The sequence below is a fragment of the Prionailurus viverrinus genome, unplaced genomic scaffold, assembly GCF_022837055.1.
Source record: "Prionailurus viverrinus isolate Anna unplaced genomic scaffold, UM_Priviv_1.0 scaffold_40, whole genome shotgun sequence".
NCBI lineage: Eukaryota > Metazoa > Chordata > Mammalia > Carnivora > Felidae > Prionailurus > Prionailurus viverrinus.
This window is the reverse complement of record NW_025927608.1, coordinates 763287-782715: the sequence shown is the minus strand read 5'-3', so window position 1 is coordinate 782715 and position 19429 is coordinate 763287. Positions and strand designations below refer to the sequence as shown.

At 43.4% G+C, this 19429-nt stretch overlaps 2 protein-coding genes across 2 annotated transcripts in view; one reads left to right on the top strand and one right to left on the bottom strand.

The window, feature by feature from the left end:
• Positions 1–19429, top strand: part of HDGFL3 (HDGF like 3) — a 72481-nt gene that overhangs the window by 45892 nt on the left and 7160 nt on the right. The window contains exons 2-5 of the mRNA XM_047846647.1: positions 1701–1777; positions 7423–7561; positions 7884–8042; positions 11743–11889. Coding sequence (XP_047702603.1) covers positions 1701–1777; positions 7423–7561; positions 7884–8042; positions 11743–11889 — 522 coding nt within the window. The remainder of the gene's footprint in view (positions 1–1700; positions 1778–7422; positions 7562–7883; positions 8043–11742; positions 11890–19429) is intronic.
• TM6SF1 (transmembrane 6 superfamily member 1) overlaps positions 6139–19429 on the bottom strand; it is a 50937-nt gene continuing 37646 nt past the window's right edge. The window contains exon 10 of the mRNA XM_047846642.1: positions 6139–6435. Within this exon, the coding sequence (XP_047702598.1) occupies positions 6316–6435 (120 nt within the window). The 3' untranslated portion in view covers positions 6139–6315. The remainder of the gene's footprint in view (positions 6436–19429) is intronic.

The window sequence follows — 19429 nt, the reverse complement described above, 5'->3', positions numbered from 1 at the left end:
AGGGAACAACACTTACTAATGGGAATAGTGATCAATTTGAGAGACATTCCTGGAGCTGAATTGGGAGTATTTGGTAAAAAACTGAATATGGGGCTTGAGGAAATAATAAAAAGATTAAGGTTTCTTTCCTGGTAACAGACTATACCAATAATTAAGTTAGAAAACAAAACTAGATTCAAGGGAAATTAGTTCAGTTTTAGACAAGCCATGGGATTTCAAGATTGAAGGAGACCCAGAGGTCACCAAGTGCAACCATCCCATTTTACAGATGTGAAAGTCAAGGCCCCAGGAGAGGAAATGATGCCTTCGATGGCACAGTTTAAAATCAGAAGCAGGACTTGACGAGTTCTAGACTCAAAGTTCATCTTTCCCCAGTACACAGAGTGTCTGCTCTGACACATGGTTCGTTCAGTTCAGAGACGAACTTGTGGGGTGACCCCCAGGCTGCTGCCACATGTGAGTGAAGGAGGCCCGCAGATCTCTTCCAGACATGGGGTATCAGGCCTGGTCTCTTGCTCTCTGAACTCCAGTGTGCCTCTCCTCTTTGTAGCCTTTTCTTTAGTTCGAGCTGCTTGTAGGACCTGGAAATAGAAATGGTTTGTAGACATTGGTAATTTCATGCCTGCAGTTCAACATAATCCTGTCGGAATTATGGGAATTCAAAGGAAAGGTTGGGGCTACAGATGGAGATTTGCAAGTTTCCGTTTCTTGAAACATTGTAAGGAATTATGAATATGTAACTATATAATAGCCTAAAGAATTTGGACTTTGTCTTATTAGACGTTCTCAACCTTAACCGTACATAAGGATCAGTAGGTCTGGGGTGGGGGGGACTAAAGTAACATTATTATTTCTTTATGTTTGTTTATTTTTGAGAGAGAGACACACAGAGTGCAGGTGGGGGAGGGCAGAGAGAGAGGGAGACACAGAATCTGAGGCAGGCTCCAAGACCCTAAGCTGTCAGCACAGAGCTCGACATGGGGCTCGGACCCACGAACTGTGAGATCATGACCTGAGCCAAAGTCAGACACTTAACCAACTCAGCCACCCAGGCACCCTAAGTATCATTTTTTAAAGTTCCAAAGGTTTCATGTGCACAGTTAAGGATGCTTTAAGCAATGCGAAACCATAGAAGGATTTGAAGCAGGGATGTGAGGTAATCAAATGTGCATTTTAAATGTAATTCCAGCTTAAACGAGTGGAGAGAGACTTGGAATAGTCCAGGAAAGAGATGGTAATTGTTAATGACTGTATAATATTTCACGGAGTTAATTTTCCATAATAATTCTCTGCCTTACAGCATGTATGTTTCTAGGTGTAGTGTGTGCGTGTGTGTAAATTCACCGTCCTCTCCAAAAAGTGCCATCTTTTTGTTTGTTGTTGTTGTTATTCTTTTTAACTATTTTGCTAGGACAGATTCCCAGAAGTAATGCTGCTGAGTCAGAAGAAATGAGTTGTTTGGGCTCCTGGTGATGTATTGCCATAATGGTTATAGTCAATTTACAGTGTTACTGTCCATGTGGTGGGCCAAATACGAACTTTAGAATCACTTACAAAGTTCAAAAGAAGAAAAATTATTGGGATTTTGATTAGAATAATTTTATTTTGAAATTAGCAAAAAAATTATCAGAACAATATTTTGTTTATGCTATTTTACATGATTTAACTGAATATTTAAAAACTAAATTTATCTTTAACAGATTGATGAACTCCCAGAGGGAGCTGTGAAGCCTCCAGCAAACAAATATCCTATCTTCTTTTTTGGCACCCATGAAACGTAAGTCAACAAAACAACCTGAAATTTCAGCACCTCTAATTTGGCTCTACGAGGCTACGTTGTTTATACCTGGTCTTATTAAAATGAGCACAATTATATAAAATCGGCAAGCTTAATAATGTGTTTTTCTTAATGTGAAGATTTTTCATTCATTTTACTTACGAATGTTATTTTTGTGTAAATGTTGGACATTACCCAGAATCTCCTTTAGGACACCTGTAAGTCCTTGGGTGGTCTCCTTCCCACTCCCAGTAATTTCTTTTGTTACTCTTGTATATTTCCCTTCTGGAGAGACTTCCTTCATTCATATTTCATACAACAAACTTAGGTTCTCTCAGGCCCTTTCAATTTGTTGAACCCTGAAGCAAACATACCAACTTAATAAGGTTTTTAAATTGTGTTGGTTAGAGTACAGACTAAACTGCTGGATAAACGGAGCTGAAAATACAGCGTCTTAGATAGCAGAAATTTCTTTCTTTGCTTTGAAACAATCCAGAGGTAGGCAGGTAGCTCAGGGTGTGTAGACTGCTCTGCTCTGGGGACCCAGGTTCCTTCTGTCACTTTGTCCTGCCATCGCCTGGGGTGTTGCCTTGTCTGCTATTTAAAAACAAATGAAAACTGGCTCAGCAGCACCTGTACATCTTCCAGGTAGAGGGGAGTGGAGGGTGGTTAGAAAACATGAAGAACAGGACACTTGTGTGTAAGGAAGTGACAAGGAAGTTGCATATGTCACTTATACTTGCACGCACAGCTGTGGCAAAAACCTGGTCCTGTGACCACGTGTTGCCATCGGGAAATGGGAAGCACAGTGTCTAGCTTAGGCAACTGTAATAGGGAAGAAAATTGGAAGGAATAATTCATCATTGAAAGAAGGAACCTGGTTACTAGATACCAGGAGATGATGGTCAGTCTCGACACACTAAAAACGTGTGTGGTCCGTCACACAAGGACACAAGTGGAATAGGGATTGTATGTGTGGAGGAAGCTAAAAACTGTCATGAGGGGCACCCGGGTGGCTCGGTTGGTTGAGCATCCGACTCTTGGTTTCGGCTCAGGTCGTGATCTCACAGTTCATGGGTTCGAGCCCCCTGTCTAGCTCTGCGCTGCCAGTGTAGAGCCTGCTTGGGATCTCTCTGTCTCTCTGTCTCTCTCTCTCTCTGTCTCTCTCTCTCTCTCTCTCTCTCTCTGCCTCTCTCTGCCCCTCCCCTGCTTGCTCTGTCTCTGTCAAAATAAATAAATAAAACTTAAAAATGTTTTCTAAAAAAGAATACCTGTCATGAAATCTTACAAATCTCCAAATTCAGGGTCATCCCTTGTGCTTGTGTTCATTTGAATGCAGTAGGGCCAGGCGGGAACTTTTTCTTAGCTTGCTGCCTCTGCCACTCTGTTACCTTGTTCATGCTCGCCTCGAAAGAGAGCTAGCCAGGGGAGAGGGGGCCCTTAAGATGTATTTATTTCTTGTCTTCGTGTGAGAAATAGTTGCGTTTCTTTCAAGAAGTTAGTTTTATCCTTTTTTTGTTTTTATCTAGTAGTCATTGTGCAATATCCAGCTTACCATGATTTCCTCCTTAGAGAGGTTGCTAGAAAGCTTAGAAGTAAATGTTTTATCTATAATAAGCGCAGAGGGCTTCGTGCTACGTATTTTTACATTCGCCTCATTCCTTTCTCCATTTTGCATCTATACCATTACCTTGCTTTTTCTCTGAGACCTGTTTCCAAATGATTTGATTGTATTTCTGGGACCTGGCAGGATTTAAGAAACAAGATTATCCCTCTTCCTTATATAGGACAAATCAACCATTTACTAACATTGTGTGGTCACTTCTCTTAGTAAACATTTTCTGGGCATTCTTCAAAGCACTATAAATAAAGAGCTTACCACCTGGTGTGCAGCTGGTGAGGGTAACAGTCATCCCAGTGAACAGTGTGAAGGGTTTCCCGGAACCGATTCTTAACGCATTACTAATCTAAGTCAACGGCATCCTTCCGAGGCTCTGTTCAGTAAAAGTAGTTCTACCAAGGAGCGATACAATATAGTCCATATGTTCGTTTTTTACTGGTTAGACTATACAGAGGTAGGTTTCGAAACATTTAGAGGAAAACTAACTTCAAAAAAACCTGCCAGGACTTTGTTTCAGCAGAGCATTTATTAGGGATCGGGTGTCCCTGAACCTGAGATTATACGCCCTGGCAAGTACCTAATGTTCAGCCCGTCTGTGGAGGCAGAGTACACGTGGGTGTTGCTCGCTCCTGTAGACACGGTGCTTAGCACAGCGCCTGGCCAGTGGGAAGTGCTTAAAATAATAGCTGTTGGATGAATAAAAATCACTAAATGAAATAAAGGTGAGGAACTTCACAAGAAAGCTGGGTGCAGGCCAGCCAAGCACCCCTAAGCAGACTAGAATTTTCCTCAGAACATGGCCTGGAATTTATTCTAACGCCCAGACAGTTAGGTAATTGGACCCCCAAGTTCTTCTGTTCCGTATAACTTAACCCCAGTAGTTTTAGTCTGGACAGTTTTCAAGACAGCCTTGGCCAGGAGAAAAAAAAAAAATAACATCCTCAGAGCATGGAACTTTGAACAGTTTTGTTTTCTGGCCTACCCTTTAAGGTTTGTAAAACTACAAACCTTAAAGGGTAGGCCAGAAAACAAAAATGCAGGAAAATTAACCGATTGGGAGGAGATTTGATTTGTGGAGTTATCGGTCTATGTTCTAGGAAAAAAACATTGTGTATCAACAAATAAGTAGTTGTTTCAGAGCAGTTCATTCGGGGTTCTTCTTTCTGGCAACAGCTGGCGTGGCCAGTTGCGTATTAACCCTGCCTCCCGTGGCAGCACAGAAATACAGGCAGGCCCTGGCGAGCATCAGTAGCTGACGCGAACCTCGGGCAGCTTAGCCCGCAGTTAGCTCCTGGACGTGGCGTCAGAGGCCGGAGAAAAGTCCAAAGCCATGGTCTAACAATGCGGGACACGTTTCTCTAGAAGGAGTATCGACAAAGTCCATTTCTTTCTCCTGTTCAGTTTGTCAAGCAAGACACTGACATCCTTTGATTAAAATGTGCAGTGACCTGCAAAATTACGTCTGGATTCAGTGAGATAGAGTCATGTTGACCAAGCTGTCAAAGGTCAAGGAAGTTGTGGTGGTCGGGGGCAGAAAGCTTCCTTGGGTGTTTTTATCAACTTGAAAACTTCGATCGGCTAGGCAGTGAGGAATCAGTACGAAGCCCCAGTCAGAAAGTCGAATTTATAACACTCAACAGTAACCTATTAAATAACAGTCTCAAAGTTTCCAACATCTCTGCAGATAATTTCCAAATATACACCTCCGGCTCGGACCTTTCCCCCGAGTGCCAGAATCGCCTCTCCAGCTCCCTACTTGACCTCCTCACTTGGATGTCAGACCGGGGTTTCAAACTTAACATCGCAATCTGAGCTTTTCACCCTCAAATCTTGTTCTCTCAAAAATCTTTCATTCCAGGGGCACCTGGGCGGCTCAGTCGGTTGAGCGTCCGACTTCGGCTCAGGTCATGATCTCGCGGTCTGTGGGTTCGAGCCCCACATCAGGCTCAGTGCTGACCACTTGCTCAGAGCCTGGAGCCTGCTTCAGATTCTGTGTCTCCTTCTCTCTCTGCCCCACGCCTGCTCACTCTCTTGTCTCTCTCTCTCTGTCTCTCTCAAAAATAAACATAAAAAAATTTCTTTTCTATTAAAAAAAAATCTTTCATTTAGTAAACGCCAAATCTGTTCTTCTCATTTCTCAGTCTACAACCTTGGCGATAACCTCAGTTCTCCATCCCTCTCACGTGCCGTCTCCAGCCCCTTGACAAATCGTGTTAGCCCTTTCCTGAGAGTGAATTCGGAATCCCGCGCCCTCCCACCGACCGCACGGCTTACGCCCTGGCCCAGGTCACCGGCATTACCTCAGTGGCCCGATTGGACTCCCTGCTTGTGCCCCAGCGCCCTCTCCTTCGGTCTGTTCTCAGCACGGTGGCCACAGGGATCCTGTTAGAACACAAGCTGTCACTTGTCTTCTCACACCTTTCGTGGTTTCTCCTCTGACCCTGAGCCTCCATGGCGTCCTTCGAGGCCCACCTGATCTGTGTCCCGACGCAGCCCCCTCAACGACCACCTCCGCTCGCCCTGCCCTCCCTGCTCCCCTCATCCCAGTCACGCCCCCGGCCTGATTCTTAAACTCAGCGGGCGCCTCCCCTCCCTGCGTCCGCGCCGCTCTCCCCCGGCTGACCTGACGGGCGGCTCGGCTCCTCGCGTCGATCGCCGCCTCGGCCGTGAGGCCGCCCGTGACCTCAGTGCCGACTCGCCACCCCCTTCCCTGCTTGGTTTCTTTTAAGAGCACGCGGTACCGGTACCGTGGTTTTTGCTTCCCGATTTTGTCCAAACCCCCGCTCGCGCTGCGAGACCGCGTGCTCCCTGAGCTGGGGGCGTCCGTCTGTTCCCGCCGGAAGCCGCAACAGCGCGGTGGTGCCTGACCGGTTCGAGGCGTCCGCTCAGGTCTGTCTCACGGCTGGACACGTGAGCCTTAGTTTGGAATGGAAGATTCTTGCGTGTCTGTCAGCCGGGATGCGGGCCTCCGCTGTCTCATTCGCCGGGTTGATGTCACGGGTGGTCGTGCCGAAGACGCTAGCGTGAACGCTCCGATCTGTTAGCCAACCGCGGGATGTATTCTAAGTGACTTTCTTTTTATGGCTGGGATTCGTCTAAGGTAGGGTTGAAATTGTGTAGCATTGTATCTGTTTGTACTTCGGATTTTTTTTCTTGTTTAGTGCCTCGTGAAACACCAATGTGATTTTTTAATGTACAGAAAGAACAGTGAATAATTTGCTAATGTGGTGTATAGATTAGCATAAATAAGCCTTAGTTTAAGATGATGATTTAAGTGGTCAAAGGGGACATCTTTAAAACTACCTTTGTGGGGCGCCTGGGTGGCTCAGTCAGTTAAGCTTCCGACTTGGGCTCAGGTGGTGATCTCCCGGTTTGTGAGTTCGAGCCCCGCGTCGGGCTCTGTGCTGACAGCTCGGAGCCCGGAGCCTGCTTCGGATTCTGTGTCTCCCTCTCTCTGTACCTCCCCTGCTCATGCTCTGTCTCTCAAAAATAAATAAACTTTAAAGGTTTAAAACTATCTTTGTAACCAAAAGCCAGTTTTAAAACAAAAATAATTTGGTAATTTAAAAGTAAGATCAGGGGCGTCTGGGGGACCCAGTGGGTTGAGCTTCCAGCTTCAGCTCAGGTCATATTATCACGGCTTGTGAGTTGGAGCCCCACGTCGGGCCCTGTGCTGACAGTTCAGAGCCCGGAACCTGATTCTGATTCTGTGTCTCCTTCTCTCTCCCCCTCCCCCACTTATGCTCTCTCTCTGTCTCTCAAAAATAAATAAATGTAAAAAAAATTTTTTTTAAAGTAAGATCAAAGCACAGTCTAGAGTTGCTGGTTTATGTAGCCAGCTATCTATTTTTTCCGCTTTGAAGTGTGTGTGTAAGACATTTTGTGCTACGTGCCTAACTCAGAGGGTTTATTATACTTTTAACTTGTTTACTAAAATATGCTCTGACACCTTTGTTGATATTGATATTAAAAATATTGTACCTTTGAAGGTCAAATGTATCCTATTTCTAAAATATCTCTGCAGTGCATTTTTAGGTCCCAAAGACCTTTTTCCGTATAAGGAATACAAAGACAAGTTTGGAAAGTCAAACAAACGGAAAGGATTTAATGAAGGATTGTGGGAAATAGAGAATAACCCAGGAGTGAAGTTCACTGGATACCAGGTAATGGTTTGCTTCGTTGTTAGATCTCATTTCTTTGGTTTTAACTCTCTTTGGGGTCTTTGTTATATGTGCTCTTATACTAGTAGTTACTCTCCATCTATTTGAAATCAGAATTTAGCTCCGGTAATATTTTGGATTAAATGCAATTCTGTTACTCAAGGGGGTTCAAGTCAAGTGGTCACTGGAAAATTGAGGTTGACAGTCCTTTATTTTGCAATCTTAAGAGTAAGCTGAACCCTTTTAGGTTAAAATAGAATGTTTTTTTCAGTGTCCGTGAAAATTTTTCAAAAATGTAATTAGCCAATATCTTGTTATTTCGTAGGCAATTCAGCAACAGAGCTCCTCGGAAACGGAGGGAGAAGGTGGAAATACTGCAGATGCGAGCAGTGAGGAGGAAGGGGATAGAGTGGAAGAGGATGGAAAAGGCAAAAGAAAGAATGAAAAAGCGGGCTCTAAACGGAAAAAGTCCTACACTTCGAAGGTGCCTGAGAACCGTTTCCATTGTTATTAATGTTACATGCACATTCATTAGATGATCTTTAATTCCTCCATTGGGCACATAGAAATATACTAGCTCTGTGGAGCCTCTGCCTCTAGGGACAGTAATACAACCAAGGGGATAGGACAGGTGACCTTACACGTGAGGGCAGCTGGCTGTGGACCCTTCAAGGCCGACGTGGCACTGAAAATACTGCCGCTCAGCTGGAGAAGGTCTGTTCTTCAGCCAAGGGGACAAGAGCAGGTGTGCCTCCTACGGTCACCTCCAAATGAGCTATGAAGACTTTAGGAATATAGGAGACTCAGTACGATTGAGGACAAGTCTAGGTAAATATAAAGATACACCCTTAATCTGTCTTTCTGCTCTAAGGAATGTACACATAATACATATAAATGAAGAGAGGACTCTGAAGGAAACAAGTGGTAGGAGAACGTTCTTTAGATAGAGGGCGAGGCCTTTCTGAAGAGAAGAGGCAGAGTTCATCCTGAGGCCCGAAGAAAGAGCTGGGGGTGGGGGAAGGGGGCGTGTGTGACAGAGCAGCCCAGATGTGACGCAGGAAGAGTCTGGCCTGGCCTGAATTGGAAGAAGACCAGCGTGGTTGGGGGTCATGACCCAGAGGGAGAGGCAGGCAAAGGCTCAGTCATGGACACTTGTGCGCCACCTTAAGGAATTTGGATTTATTCCCAGTGTGACGGTAATGGGAGTTACGTGATCCTAGATTTACAGATTGAAAGTCTAGGTTTTTCACAGTAATCCAGACATACAGTTGAACAAACTATGACATTGTAAAAACTGTTCACCTTTAAAAACTGGGAGTAAGATAGATAGATCTTTGCAAACCAGAGATTGGTACAAGTTTCACTATAACTGGTCTGTCACACCATTGAATAAATTACTTCCATTTAGATTCTGGTATTTAGTAGCTGGACACCAGACTTGGGAAACTCCTTAAGAACCAAGTCCCAAGACTTTATTCGATGATCAGCATTTTTTTTACAATCTGTAAAGTCTACCCCACAGGCATACAGGTAAAAATGTATGAATACATATTACTTGGCACCTAATGAAAAACATGGTGTTTGCTTTGGATGGGGATACAGTTTGCAAATCACAAAAAATAATTAGAATTTTCCTGGTCAGACCATACCTTCCATTGCATTTTTAAGCTGAGTTTTTTTTTTAGCATTTTGAATTTCACTTAAACACCCAATCGAATTGGTTTTTTTAAATTTATGATTGCCCGCTGAGCTGTGCAATGTATTGTACCACCCTCCATTATCTAAGCTACCTGACGTAGTAGCAGCGTTTAATAGTGTGGATATGGGGCTTTTGAGTGTCATTATTTTATTGCTTGTTGTGGTGCCCAGAAGTAATGGGGCTCATACCTAGTGCGGGTAGGTGATTTAAAGCAGTGAAGGGGTAAAGACATACTTTACTTACTGCGGTTTCTCTGTGTTCAATTAAGGGATCATCTTTTTTTGCTTTTCCTTCCAGATCACAACTTTCACAAGCACTTAAGAACCGTGACTTTCTTTTCACTTTTTACTGTTTTATTTATTGTCAAAAGAATTGTGCACAAACACAAAGACTTTGGAAGAACACAAATGGTTTTTCATTTTCAGTATTAACTGAGAACCTAGCACAGTGGTTCTCAAACTTCCACCTGCGTCAGAACCATGTGGAGGGCTTGTTAAAGTACACGCTGCCCAGCCTCACCCCCTGAATTTCTGTTTCAGTAGGTCTTGGGTGTGGGCTCTGAGAATTAAAGTTTTAGGTAAGGCTGATGGCTCTGATCTGGGAACCACATTTAGAGAAGCGCTTACCTGACGTAACCTCCGTGTTGTCCTTGACTTCCCAAATGTTTCCTTTTTTCCGAATATGGTGTTCTTTTCTTACCCCTGTTTCTTAAAGTTGAATAATCTTCCTTTGCCACTGAAAAGCAGTGGTTCACAGTGAAAAGCAGATTTGAACATAATTGAAGATTTATGTGTATCTCTTTGGCAGTAAGTATATGGATGATTCATATATGAGCCATCACAGATCCTGGAAAATTATAGGTCAAAATATTTTGCATGCACATTACTGCATAAAGTAGGGCAAATCAGAGAGCCTCACAGCAGAGTAAACTGATGATGGTGCTAAACTACTAGTAATCTTAAGTTAAAAAACCAAAGGTGGCAACAGTTGGACACAACCAATTCAGGAGCACAGTGATGAAACAGATAAAGGGTCCCTCCCCACAATTACAGGAATTGCCCTGATCTGAATTTGCAGCACAGTAAGAGCTTTTCAGGGTTACCAAATACAGCCTGGGGGCCAGGTTTCTTAGAATGCTGACTGTGGCTCGACAGCAAAACTTGAGGAAAGGCCTGATTCTGGTCCGTGTAATGCCAAATTATAAGGCGTATAAATTCACTCGTGGGGTTACTCATAAGTATCCTTTGTAAGCATTAGAAATTTTAGGGAGTGGTGAATGATTACCTCTAAGAACTGTAGGTCAGAGATTATTATTTGAGAATTACTACATAAAGCAGTTACTCTATTTCGATAGTTATACTGTATTTACTAGGAAAACAAAAAATATTCTGCTTTTTATGTTGTCCTACTTGATCTTCGCTTTAACGGTAGACACTCCACGTTTGGATTATTAAATCTCTGCTTTTCCTTCGTGTGAAAAGTAAAGATGACCTCATTTTAAGCTGACATTTCGGGCTTAGTTGGTAGTTTCAGTTAAGTAAAACAGAAGCAATGTAATTATGTGCTCTATCACAGAGCTAGGAGATACTTTCTCTTTGGGAGTTGTATTTAAAATATTGATTGTCTAAGGAATCTCCAATTTGCTAATTCATTTCTGGAAGACCAAAGGTGACTTGGCCAAACCGGTTTTGCCTCAGCTCTTATTTGCCAGGTGCTTAAAGACTCTTAAAAGTCCTCAAAAAGGACATGTTAGTGAAATGCTACATTTTACTTTCTTGAAGATGCACAGTGGGGCCAGCTTTTGATCCTTTTAATGCTGTTCTGCAAAGCAGCTTTGGCTATAAACTATAATTGTATTTTCGTTTTCCTTAAGCTCATCTTGATTTCAAATGCATGGTGATAAAAAAGTGGGGGGGGGGGGGCCTAGTTCCCTTGGGTTCTTAAATAACTGTCTGCAATTTAAAAGAGTAAAGTAGTTTATATTACGTGGATCCTGTCACCCAAACAGCTTCAGCAGATTTCTTAACATGAATACTCCTATATCGTGTGAGATAGTCCACCTCACTCTGTGGACCCGAGTTTCTACTGTGAAACGACGAGGAAGGACAGGATGGCCTTACGGTGCCTTCTCACTCTTAGCTCCTAAGGTGGTGGCCATCCAGCTACTGTTTATTCACGAATAGCGTCCTGGCTACACGAACCTTTATGCACTGCTTTTAACATGGCACCGCTGGAAAGGACTAACAGGTCATGTAGTTCACCTCTACTTCCTTCTCCAGCTTGTTACCCTGAGGCCCAGTGAGGCGAAACGATTCGCCCGGGGCCACCTCACCCAGCCTCGGCACGCCGCCTGGTTGCACTCGTATATCCGGTGGCGGGGCCACAAAGACTGGCCGTGGGTCAGCCGCTTCGGCAGCTCTTACTTGCCCTTGTGCGTCAGGATTTGTCCCTTTGACTCTAACTTCTAACTTGTCCAAACGTTTAGAAATCCTCTAAACAGTCCCGGAAGTCTCCAGGAGATGAAGACGACAAGGACTGCAAAGAAGAGGAGAACAAAAGCAGCTCCGAGGGTGGAGACGCCGGCAACGACACAAGAAACACAACTTCAGACTTGCAGAAAACCAGTGAAGGGGTAAGGACGGCGTGTAACCTCCCTGCCCTTCTAACCTAGAAGATGCTAGAGATCAGCAGTGCTTCACAGTCACTGGTAAACACTGTCCTAGTAGATGGAGAAAGATTCTCAGCCTGATACGTGGATGTGCACGCAGCTCCTGGATGAATGATTAGCTGCGTAGAGTCTGAGAACAAAAGAGAGCCAGGTGGGAAGTGCACCTGCCTGTCAGTGTGGAACTCTGTGAACAGTTCATTCTTTTTTAAACTAACTTGAGCAGCTTGAGTCTTTTCTTTTCTTTTTAGTGTTTATTGACTTACTTTGGGGGAGAGAGAGAGAACACTTGTGCACAAGCAGGGGAGGGGCAGAGAGAGAATCCCAAGCAGGTTCTGCCACTGTCGGCGCAGAGCCCGACCTGGGGCTTGATCTCATGACTGTGAGATCATGACCTGAGCCAAAATCAAGAGCCAGGCACTTAACCGACTGAGCCACCCAGGTGTCCCAACTGGGAGTCTTTTAAAAAGTAAGATGTGAAATACTGAAATTATGAAATGCCATCTCAGAATTTTACAGTTAGATTTATTTTATTGTAAGATGAATGGCATGTCCAAAACAGGAGATTTCATGCCGCTGTTTCTTTCCTAAAAGCAGTTTGTTTGTACTTTAATATACCCACAGGGCTTTAAGTATTTAAGGATTCAAACAACACGTGAACATTGGTATTTAAAGTACCGCAGGGGAAGACTTGTCCACTTTGAATTTTTGTTAACTCTTTTTTAAAGTATAGTTGCCATAGAATATTGTGTTTGTTCCAGGTGCACAACAGTGAGTCCACATGTGTAGGCATTACTGAGTGTTCGCTGTGATGGGCCTGGGTACTGTCTGTCATCAGACAAAGTTGCTACCATATTCCTGACTCTCTTCCCTATGCTGTACTTTATACCCTCGTGACTTACTTGTGTTACAACTGGGAGTTTGTACATCTTAGTCCCCTTCTCCCGTGTCACCCGTTTCACGCACTCCTCAGCCCCTCCGCCTGGTGGTAGACAAAGTGTGCCTCCTGTATCTGGGGCTCTGTTTTGTTATGTTTGTTCGTTTTGTTTTTTAGATTCCACGTAAGTGACATCATATGGCATTTGTCTTTCTCTTTCTGGCGTATCTCACTTAGTGTAATATACTCTAGGTCCATCCGTGATGTCACCGGTAGCAAGCTTTCATTCTTTTTTATGCCTGCGTAATATTCATATGTGTGTGTGTGTGTGTGTGTGTGTGTGTGTGTCCACGTACACACCATATCTTTGTCCGTTCATCTGTCAGTGGACACTTGGGTTGTTTCCATATCTTGGCTATTGTCATTAATGCTTCAGTTAACATAAGGTTGCATGTTTCTCTTTAAAGTGCTGCTTTCATTTTCTTCGGATAAATACCCAGAAGTGGAATTACTGGTAAATCTGACTTTTTGAAGAACCTCCATACTGTTTTTCAGAGTGGCCGCACCAGTTTACATTCCCACCAACCGTGCACGAGGGTTCCCTTTTTTCCACATCTTGCAACACTGGTTACTTCTTACCTTTTTGATTCTAGCCGCTTCGGACAGGTGTGAGGTGGTTGCTCGTTGTGGTTCTGATTGGCATTTCCCTGAAGATGAGTGGTGCTGAGCATCTCTTCACGGGACTGTTGGCCGTCTGCGTGTCTTCCGTCCTAATTTCCGTTAACCTGTTAGGTGGCGGGCAAGTCCGCCTTCGTAAAAGTGTTATTAGCAAAGGCACATTTTGCCCCTGGTCCTCTTCTTCTGTTAGTCTTTTCTCTTTCAAGACTAATTGGACAGAGGCAAATCACTTTGAAACAATCCACAAAATACATTCTGATTGTTCTTCTGTTAGATTCTGGTTTCAGCCGAGTTCTCGACTATTCTTGTCGGTAGTGTTTACCTCTCAAGTCCTCCTTCATCCAGTTTTCCAAAATTACTCCCCGGTTACGATTCTAGCGGCTCCCTTATCCCTCTTAGCCACTCAGCTTTACTCCTGCCTCTGAGGATCTTTCTTCTTTTCACCTCTTCAGTAGAGAGTCCTCTGTCATCACCTTTGCCAGCAGCCCTCCTGGGAACCATCCCTAACAGTCACCGAGGGCCTGAGTACCTGACTCTTGATTTTCTTTTTATCCCACTTGCCGTCCCCACCCCAGGTGGCTTCAGTATGCATACAGCAAACCCCCCACAACTTGTCTCTCCCGTGACCAAACTCACTTCTGGCTGCCCTTCCTGTGACAGAGGTAAAGATGGTTTACACCTGTACCACTCAGACTGCGATCTATGGACAGATCGCATCAACAGCACCCGGCAGCTTGTTAGAAATGCAGAAGCCCAGGCCCACGCCCAGGCCTTCTGAGTCAGAATCTGTTTTAACCAATTCCCCAGGTCATTTATATGCACATTAAAGTCTGAGAGGCATTAATCTGCACCTTTCTGTTACCAGGCTCCAGAGTGTCGTCTCCTCGTCCTTCCTCCAAGGCCAACCCAGTCATCCTGTCCCTTTCTCTTCTTTCTCCTGCCTAGAAACAGTATCAGGCCTCCCTTAACCTCAAACACACCTCCCTTTCCCCACATACCCTGTTCTTTTCACTTTTCTCTTCATCTCTGAACTTCCTAAAGGAGTTCTCCTTCCTCCCAGCATCCACTTCCTCACCCGCACACACCCGCCCTACTCCATTACGCTCGAGGTGCTTCTTCACCGTTCCAGTGCGACTGCCCTTGTAGAGGTCCATGCCGATCCTCTCCCTGCCAGGTCCAGGGTCTTTTTCAGTCTTTATTTTACCTCTGCAGCATTTCGTGCCGTTACCCCTTTCTCCTCCGACTTTGCTTCCAGGCCACCTGCTGCTTCCACAACCAGCTCTTCTCAGTCCCTCTGCAGCGCTCCTTCCTCGGCACACTACTCTTCGGAAAGCTTCCCCGCGTCCATCTTCTCCACTCTCGTGGTTTCAGCTGTTTTCGATGTATTACTGATGACTTCCCACTGTACCTCCTGCATTGTAGATCCATTTTTCTAACCATTTATGAAACCCATTTCTGCTCGAACATCTTGAAAGCACTTCTGGAAACACTTGCCATTAGCAGTAGCGACAGCAGCAGAGTCAGAGTCGTAATGGCTCACAGTTTACTCTGTGCCACAGGTTGTGCTAAATGCTGTCTATGCATTGTCTCGTTTCATCCCCACACAAATCCCAGGATGTAGGTGGAGGTCTTATCCGTTGTGTACCTGGGGAAACTGAGGCTGGAAAGATTGGCCCAGGGTCACATAGCTGGTAAGAGCCTGAGATCCATTCATTTTTTCATTCGTTCATTTAAATTGAAGTGCAGTTGACACACAATATTACCCTCGTTTCAGGTGCACAACATAGTGATTTGACGAGGCTGCCTTATGCTGTGCTCACCACACAGTGCTGTCACGGTGTCATTGACTGCTCCCTGTCCTGTACCATGTCCCATGACTTACTCCGTAACTGGAGGCCTGTACCTCCCGCTCCCCTTCACTCATTTTGCCCCTCCCCTGACCTTCCTCCCTGGCAACCTTCAGTTTGTTCTCTGTATTTATGGGTCTGGTTCTGTTTTTTAGATTCCACATGTAAGTGAAATCACGATATTTGTCTTTCTTTGACTTATTGCACTTAGTACAATACATCCTAGCTCCATCCACATTGTCGCAAATGGCAAAATCTCTTTTTATGGCTGCGTAATACCCCATTGTATATATACACCACCTGTATCCATCCATCTGTCGGTAGACACTTGGTTTGCTTCCGTAACTTGGCTGTTATAAATAATGCTGCAATATAGACACGAGCGCATATGTCTTTTTGAATTAGTGTTTTCATTTTCTTTGCTAGTGGAATTATTGCATCATACAGTTTTTCTACTTTTAATTTTTTTTTTTTTTTTTAATTTTTTTTAACGTTTATTTATTTTTGAGATAGAGAGAGACAGAGCATGAACGGGAGAGGGGCAGAGAGAGAGGGAGACACAGAATCGGAAACAGGCTCCAGGCTCTGAGCCATCAGCCCAGAGCCCGACGCGGGGCTCGAACTCACGGACCGCGAGATCGTGACCTGGCTGAAGTCGGACGCTTAACCGACTGCGCCACCCAGGCGCCCCTCTACTTTTAATTTTTTGAGGAACCTCCATACTGTTTTCCACAGTGGCTGCACCAATTTACATTCCCACCAACAGTGCGCAAAGGTTCCTTTTTCTCCACAACCACACCAACACTTCTTGTTCTTGTTCTTTTGATATTAGTCATTCTAACTAGCGTCACGTGATCTCATTTTGGTTTGCTTGCATTTCTCTGATGACTAGTGATGTTGAACCTTTTTTCATGTGTCTGTTATCCATCTGGCTGGATGTCTTCTTTGGAAAAATGTCTATTCAGGTCCTCTGTCCATTTTTTAATAGGAGCTATTTTTTGGTTTCAAGTTGTATGAGATAGATAGATAGATATTATATATGAGATATATAGATATTATATATGAGATATATAGATATATATATGATATTAACCCCTTATCAGATGTATCATTTGCAGATATCTTCTCCCATTCTGTAGGTTGCCTTTTCATTTTGTTGAACAAAAGCTTTTTATTTTGGTCTAGCCTCAATAGTTTATTTTTCCTTTTGTTTCCTTTGCCTGAGGAGACACATATAGAAAAATGTTGCTACACCTGATGTCCAAGAGGTGACTCCTTTAGGAGTTTCATGGCTTCCTGTCTCACATTTACGTCTTTAATCGCCTTTGGGTTTATTTTTGTGTATGCTATAAGAAAGTGGTCCAGTTTCATTCTTTTGAAGGTAGCTGTTCAGTTTTCCCAGCAACCTTTATTGAGACTGTCTTTTCCCTATTGTATATTCTTGCCTCCTTTGTCAAAGATTAATTGACCATATAACTATGGGTTTATTTCTGGGCTATCTGTTCTGTTCCATTGATATACGTATCTGGTTTTGTGCCGGTACCATACATTTTGATTAACGTAGCTTTGTAGTATATCTCGGAAGTCTGGGATTGTGGTGCCTCCAGCTTTGTTCTTTCTTAAGATTGCTTTGGCTCTTTGGGGTCTTTTGTGGTTCCATAGAAATTTTAGTATTTATTTGTTCTAGTTCTCTAAAAAATGCTTTGGTATTTGAATAGGGATTGCATTGAATCTGTGGATTGCTCTGGGTAGTGTGGACATTTAAAAAAAATTTTTTTTAATGTTTATTTTGGGGAGACAGAGACAGAGCACAAGCGGGGGAGGGGCAGAGCGAGAGGGAGACACAGAATCCGAAGCAGGCTTCCAGGCGCCGAGCTGTCAGCACAGAGCCCGACGCTGAGCTTGAACCCACAAAGCTCAGGATCATGACCTGGGCTGAGGTTGGATGCCCAACCGACTGAGCTACCCAGGCACCCCTGGGTAGTGTGGACATTTTGACAGTATTTGTTCTTCTAGTCAGTGAGCATGGGATATCTTCCCATTTGTTTGTGTCTTCGTCAGTTTTTTTCATCGGTGTTTTATTATCTTCAGAGTATAGGTCTATCACCTCTGTGGTTAAGTTTATTTCTAGGTCTTATTCTTTCTGGTGCAACTATAAATGGAATTATTTCCTTAATCTCTCTTTCTGCTACTTTGTTATTAGTATGTAGAAACAACAAATTTCTCTGTTAAACTTGTATCTTGCAACTTTACTGAATTCATTTATTCTAATAGTTTCTTGGTGAGTCTTTAGGGTTTTCTATCTGTTATATCATGTCATCTGCATATAATGACAGATTTACTTCAATTTGGATGTGTTTGGGTTTTTTTTTTCTTGCTATGGCTAGGATGTCACTAGTATGTTAAATAAAAATGGCAAGAATGGACATCCTTGACTTATTCCTGATCTTAGGAGGAAAGCTCTCAGTTTTTCACCAGTGAGTATTATGTTAGCTGTGGGTTTTTCATAGATGGCCTTTATTTTGTTGAGTTATCTTCCCTTCATACCCACTCTGTTAAAAGTCCTATCCTTTTATTTTTAACCCATTTTTAATAATATATTTGTTTTATACAAAAGAATATATATGTAATATATGTAAAGTAATAAACACAGTATTCCAATGAATACCAGTGACCCTCCCACTCAACCCCAAAACTAAAACAGAATCATAACTTATATCTAATTACATATTCTTCCCTTGCCCCATCTTCTTCCTACCCAGAGATAACCACTAGTGTTGTATTTATTATTTCCTTTCATTTTCAGAATTTTAACTCCTATCTAACATATAGGTATGTATTTAAATAATATATTCCTTAGTTTCTCTCATTTTTGAAAATTTTTTTCCCTTTGAGACAGATGCTTTTATTATCACTATTTTACATATGTGGAAATCAGGCACAGAGAAGTTAAGCAGTTTCCCCATCATGCCGCTGATAGATGGCAGTGCTGGCATTCAGAGCCAAATAGACTGAGTCAAGAATCCATGCTCTTAATCCCTGCGCCATACTGCCAATCATTTGAGATTTTTAAGAAAAATGGTGACATTTACGTACCACCATGCTTCCAAGAGTCCTTCACGTGGTCATGTATAGAAAGGTTTATTCATCTTTCACGGCAGCATAATACTCAGTTTTGTGACTTTCATGTGTTGCTGGGCTCAGCCTCCTGCTTGCCTCCTGGTGCATATAGGCAAGAGGTCCCTGAGGATATATAAACCCAAACTGGACACGGCAGCTCGTGAGTTCGGGTCTTTAACTCTACAAGATAATGCCAAGTTACGTTCTTAAGTGTTTGGACCAGTTTACGCACCCACCTTCAATGCACAAGTTCCCTGTGATGACTGTGTCACTGTCAAACTTGAAAGTTTTGCTCGTACAGTGATTATAAATGATAGTCTCCACGCAGTTCTTTGACTAGTAGTGAGGTTGAGTTTCTTTTCAGATTTACCTACCACCCATGTTTCTCCTGCCGTGCGGTGCTGGATTTTGCATTTTTGCCCATTTTCCTGTGGGATTTTTTGCGTTACTGATCGGTAGGACTCGCTCCTTCACATATTCTGGACTCTAACTAATGGGGTTGGTCATGTGCATTGTAGGTGCCTTCTCCACATCTGTGGCTTGTCTGATTTCTTATATACCTTTAGGTGAACAGACTTTCTCTGTTGTACTCAAATGTCTCAAACTTCTCTTTTTGTGGTTAGCATTTTTCTCTTGTTTACGAAGCCTGTCCCTTTCCCAAGATCAGAAAGGTATGCTCCTGTATTTCCTTTTTTAAATCATAAAGTTTTATTCTTAACACGCTACTGTTCAGTCCATCTGGAATTGATTTGGGCACAGTACGAGGTAGGGTCCTGTTGCCTTTTTCCCACAGCGTCACCATTTGAACCATACCATGTGTGAAATTGTCCCTCCTTCCCTCTCTGGTCTCAGTGTCCTCTGTCATATAGGCATGGCTCTCTGTCTGGGTTCTCTGTTCAGTTCCTTTGGTCAGTACCATGCTTTTCATAGTGATAGCAGCTTTATAATGAGTGCTGATGTCTCGTGGGGCCAGCAGACTAATCTT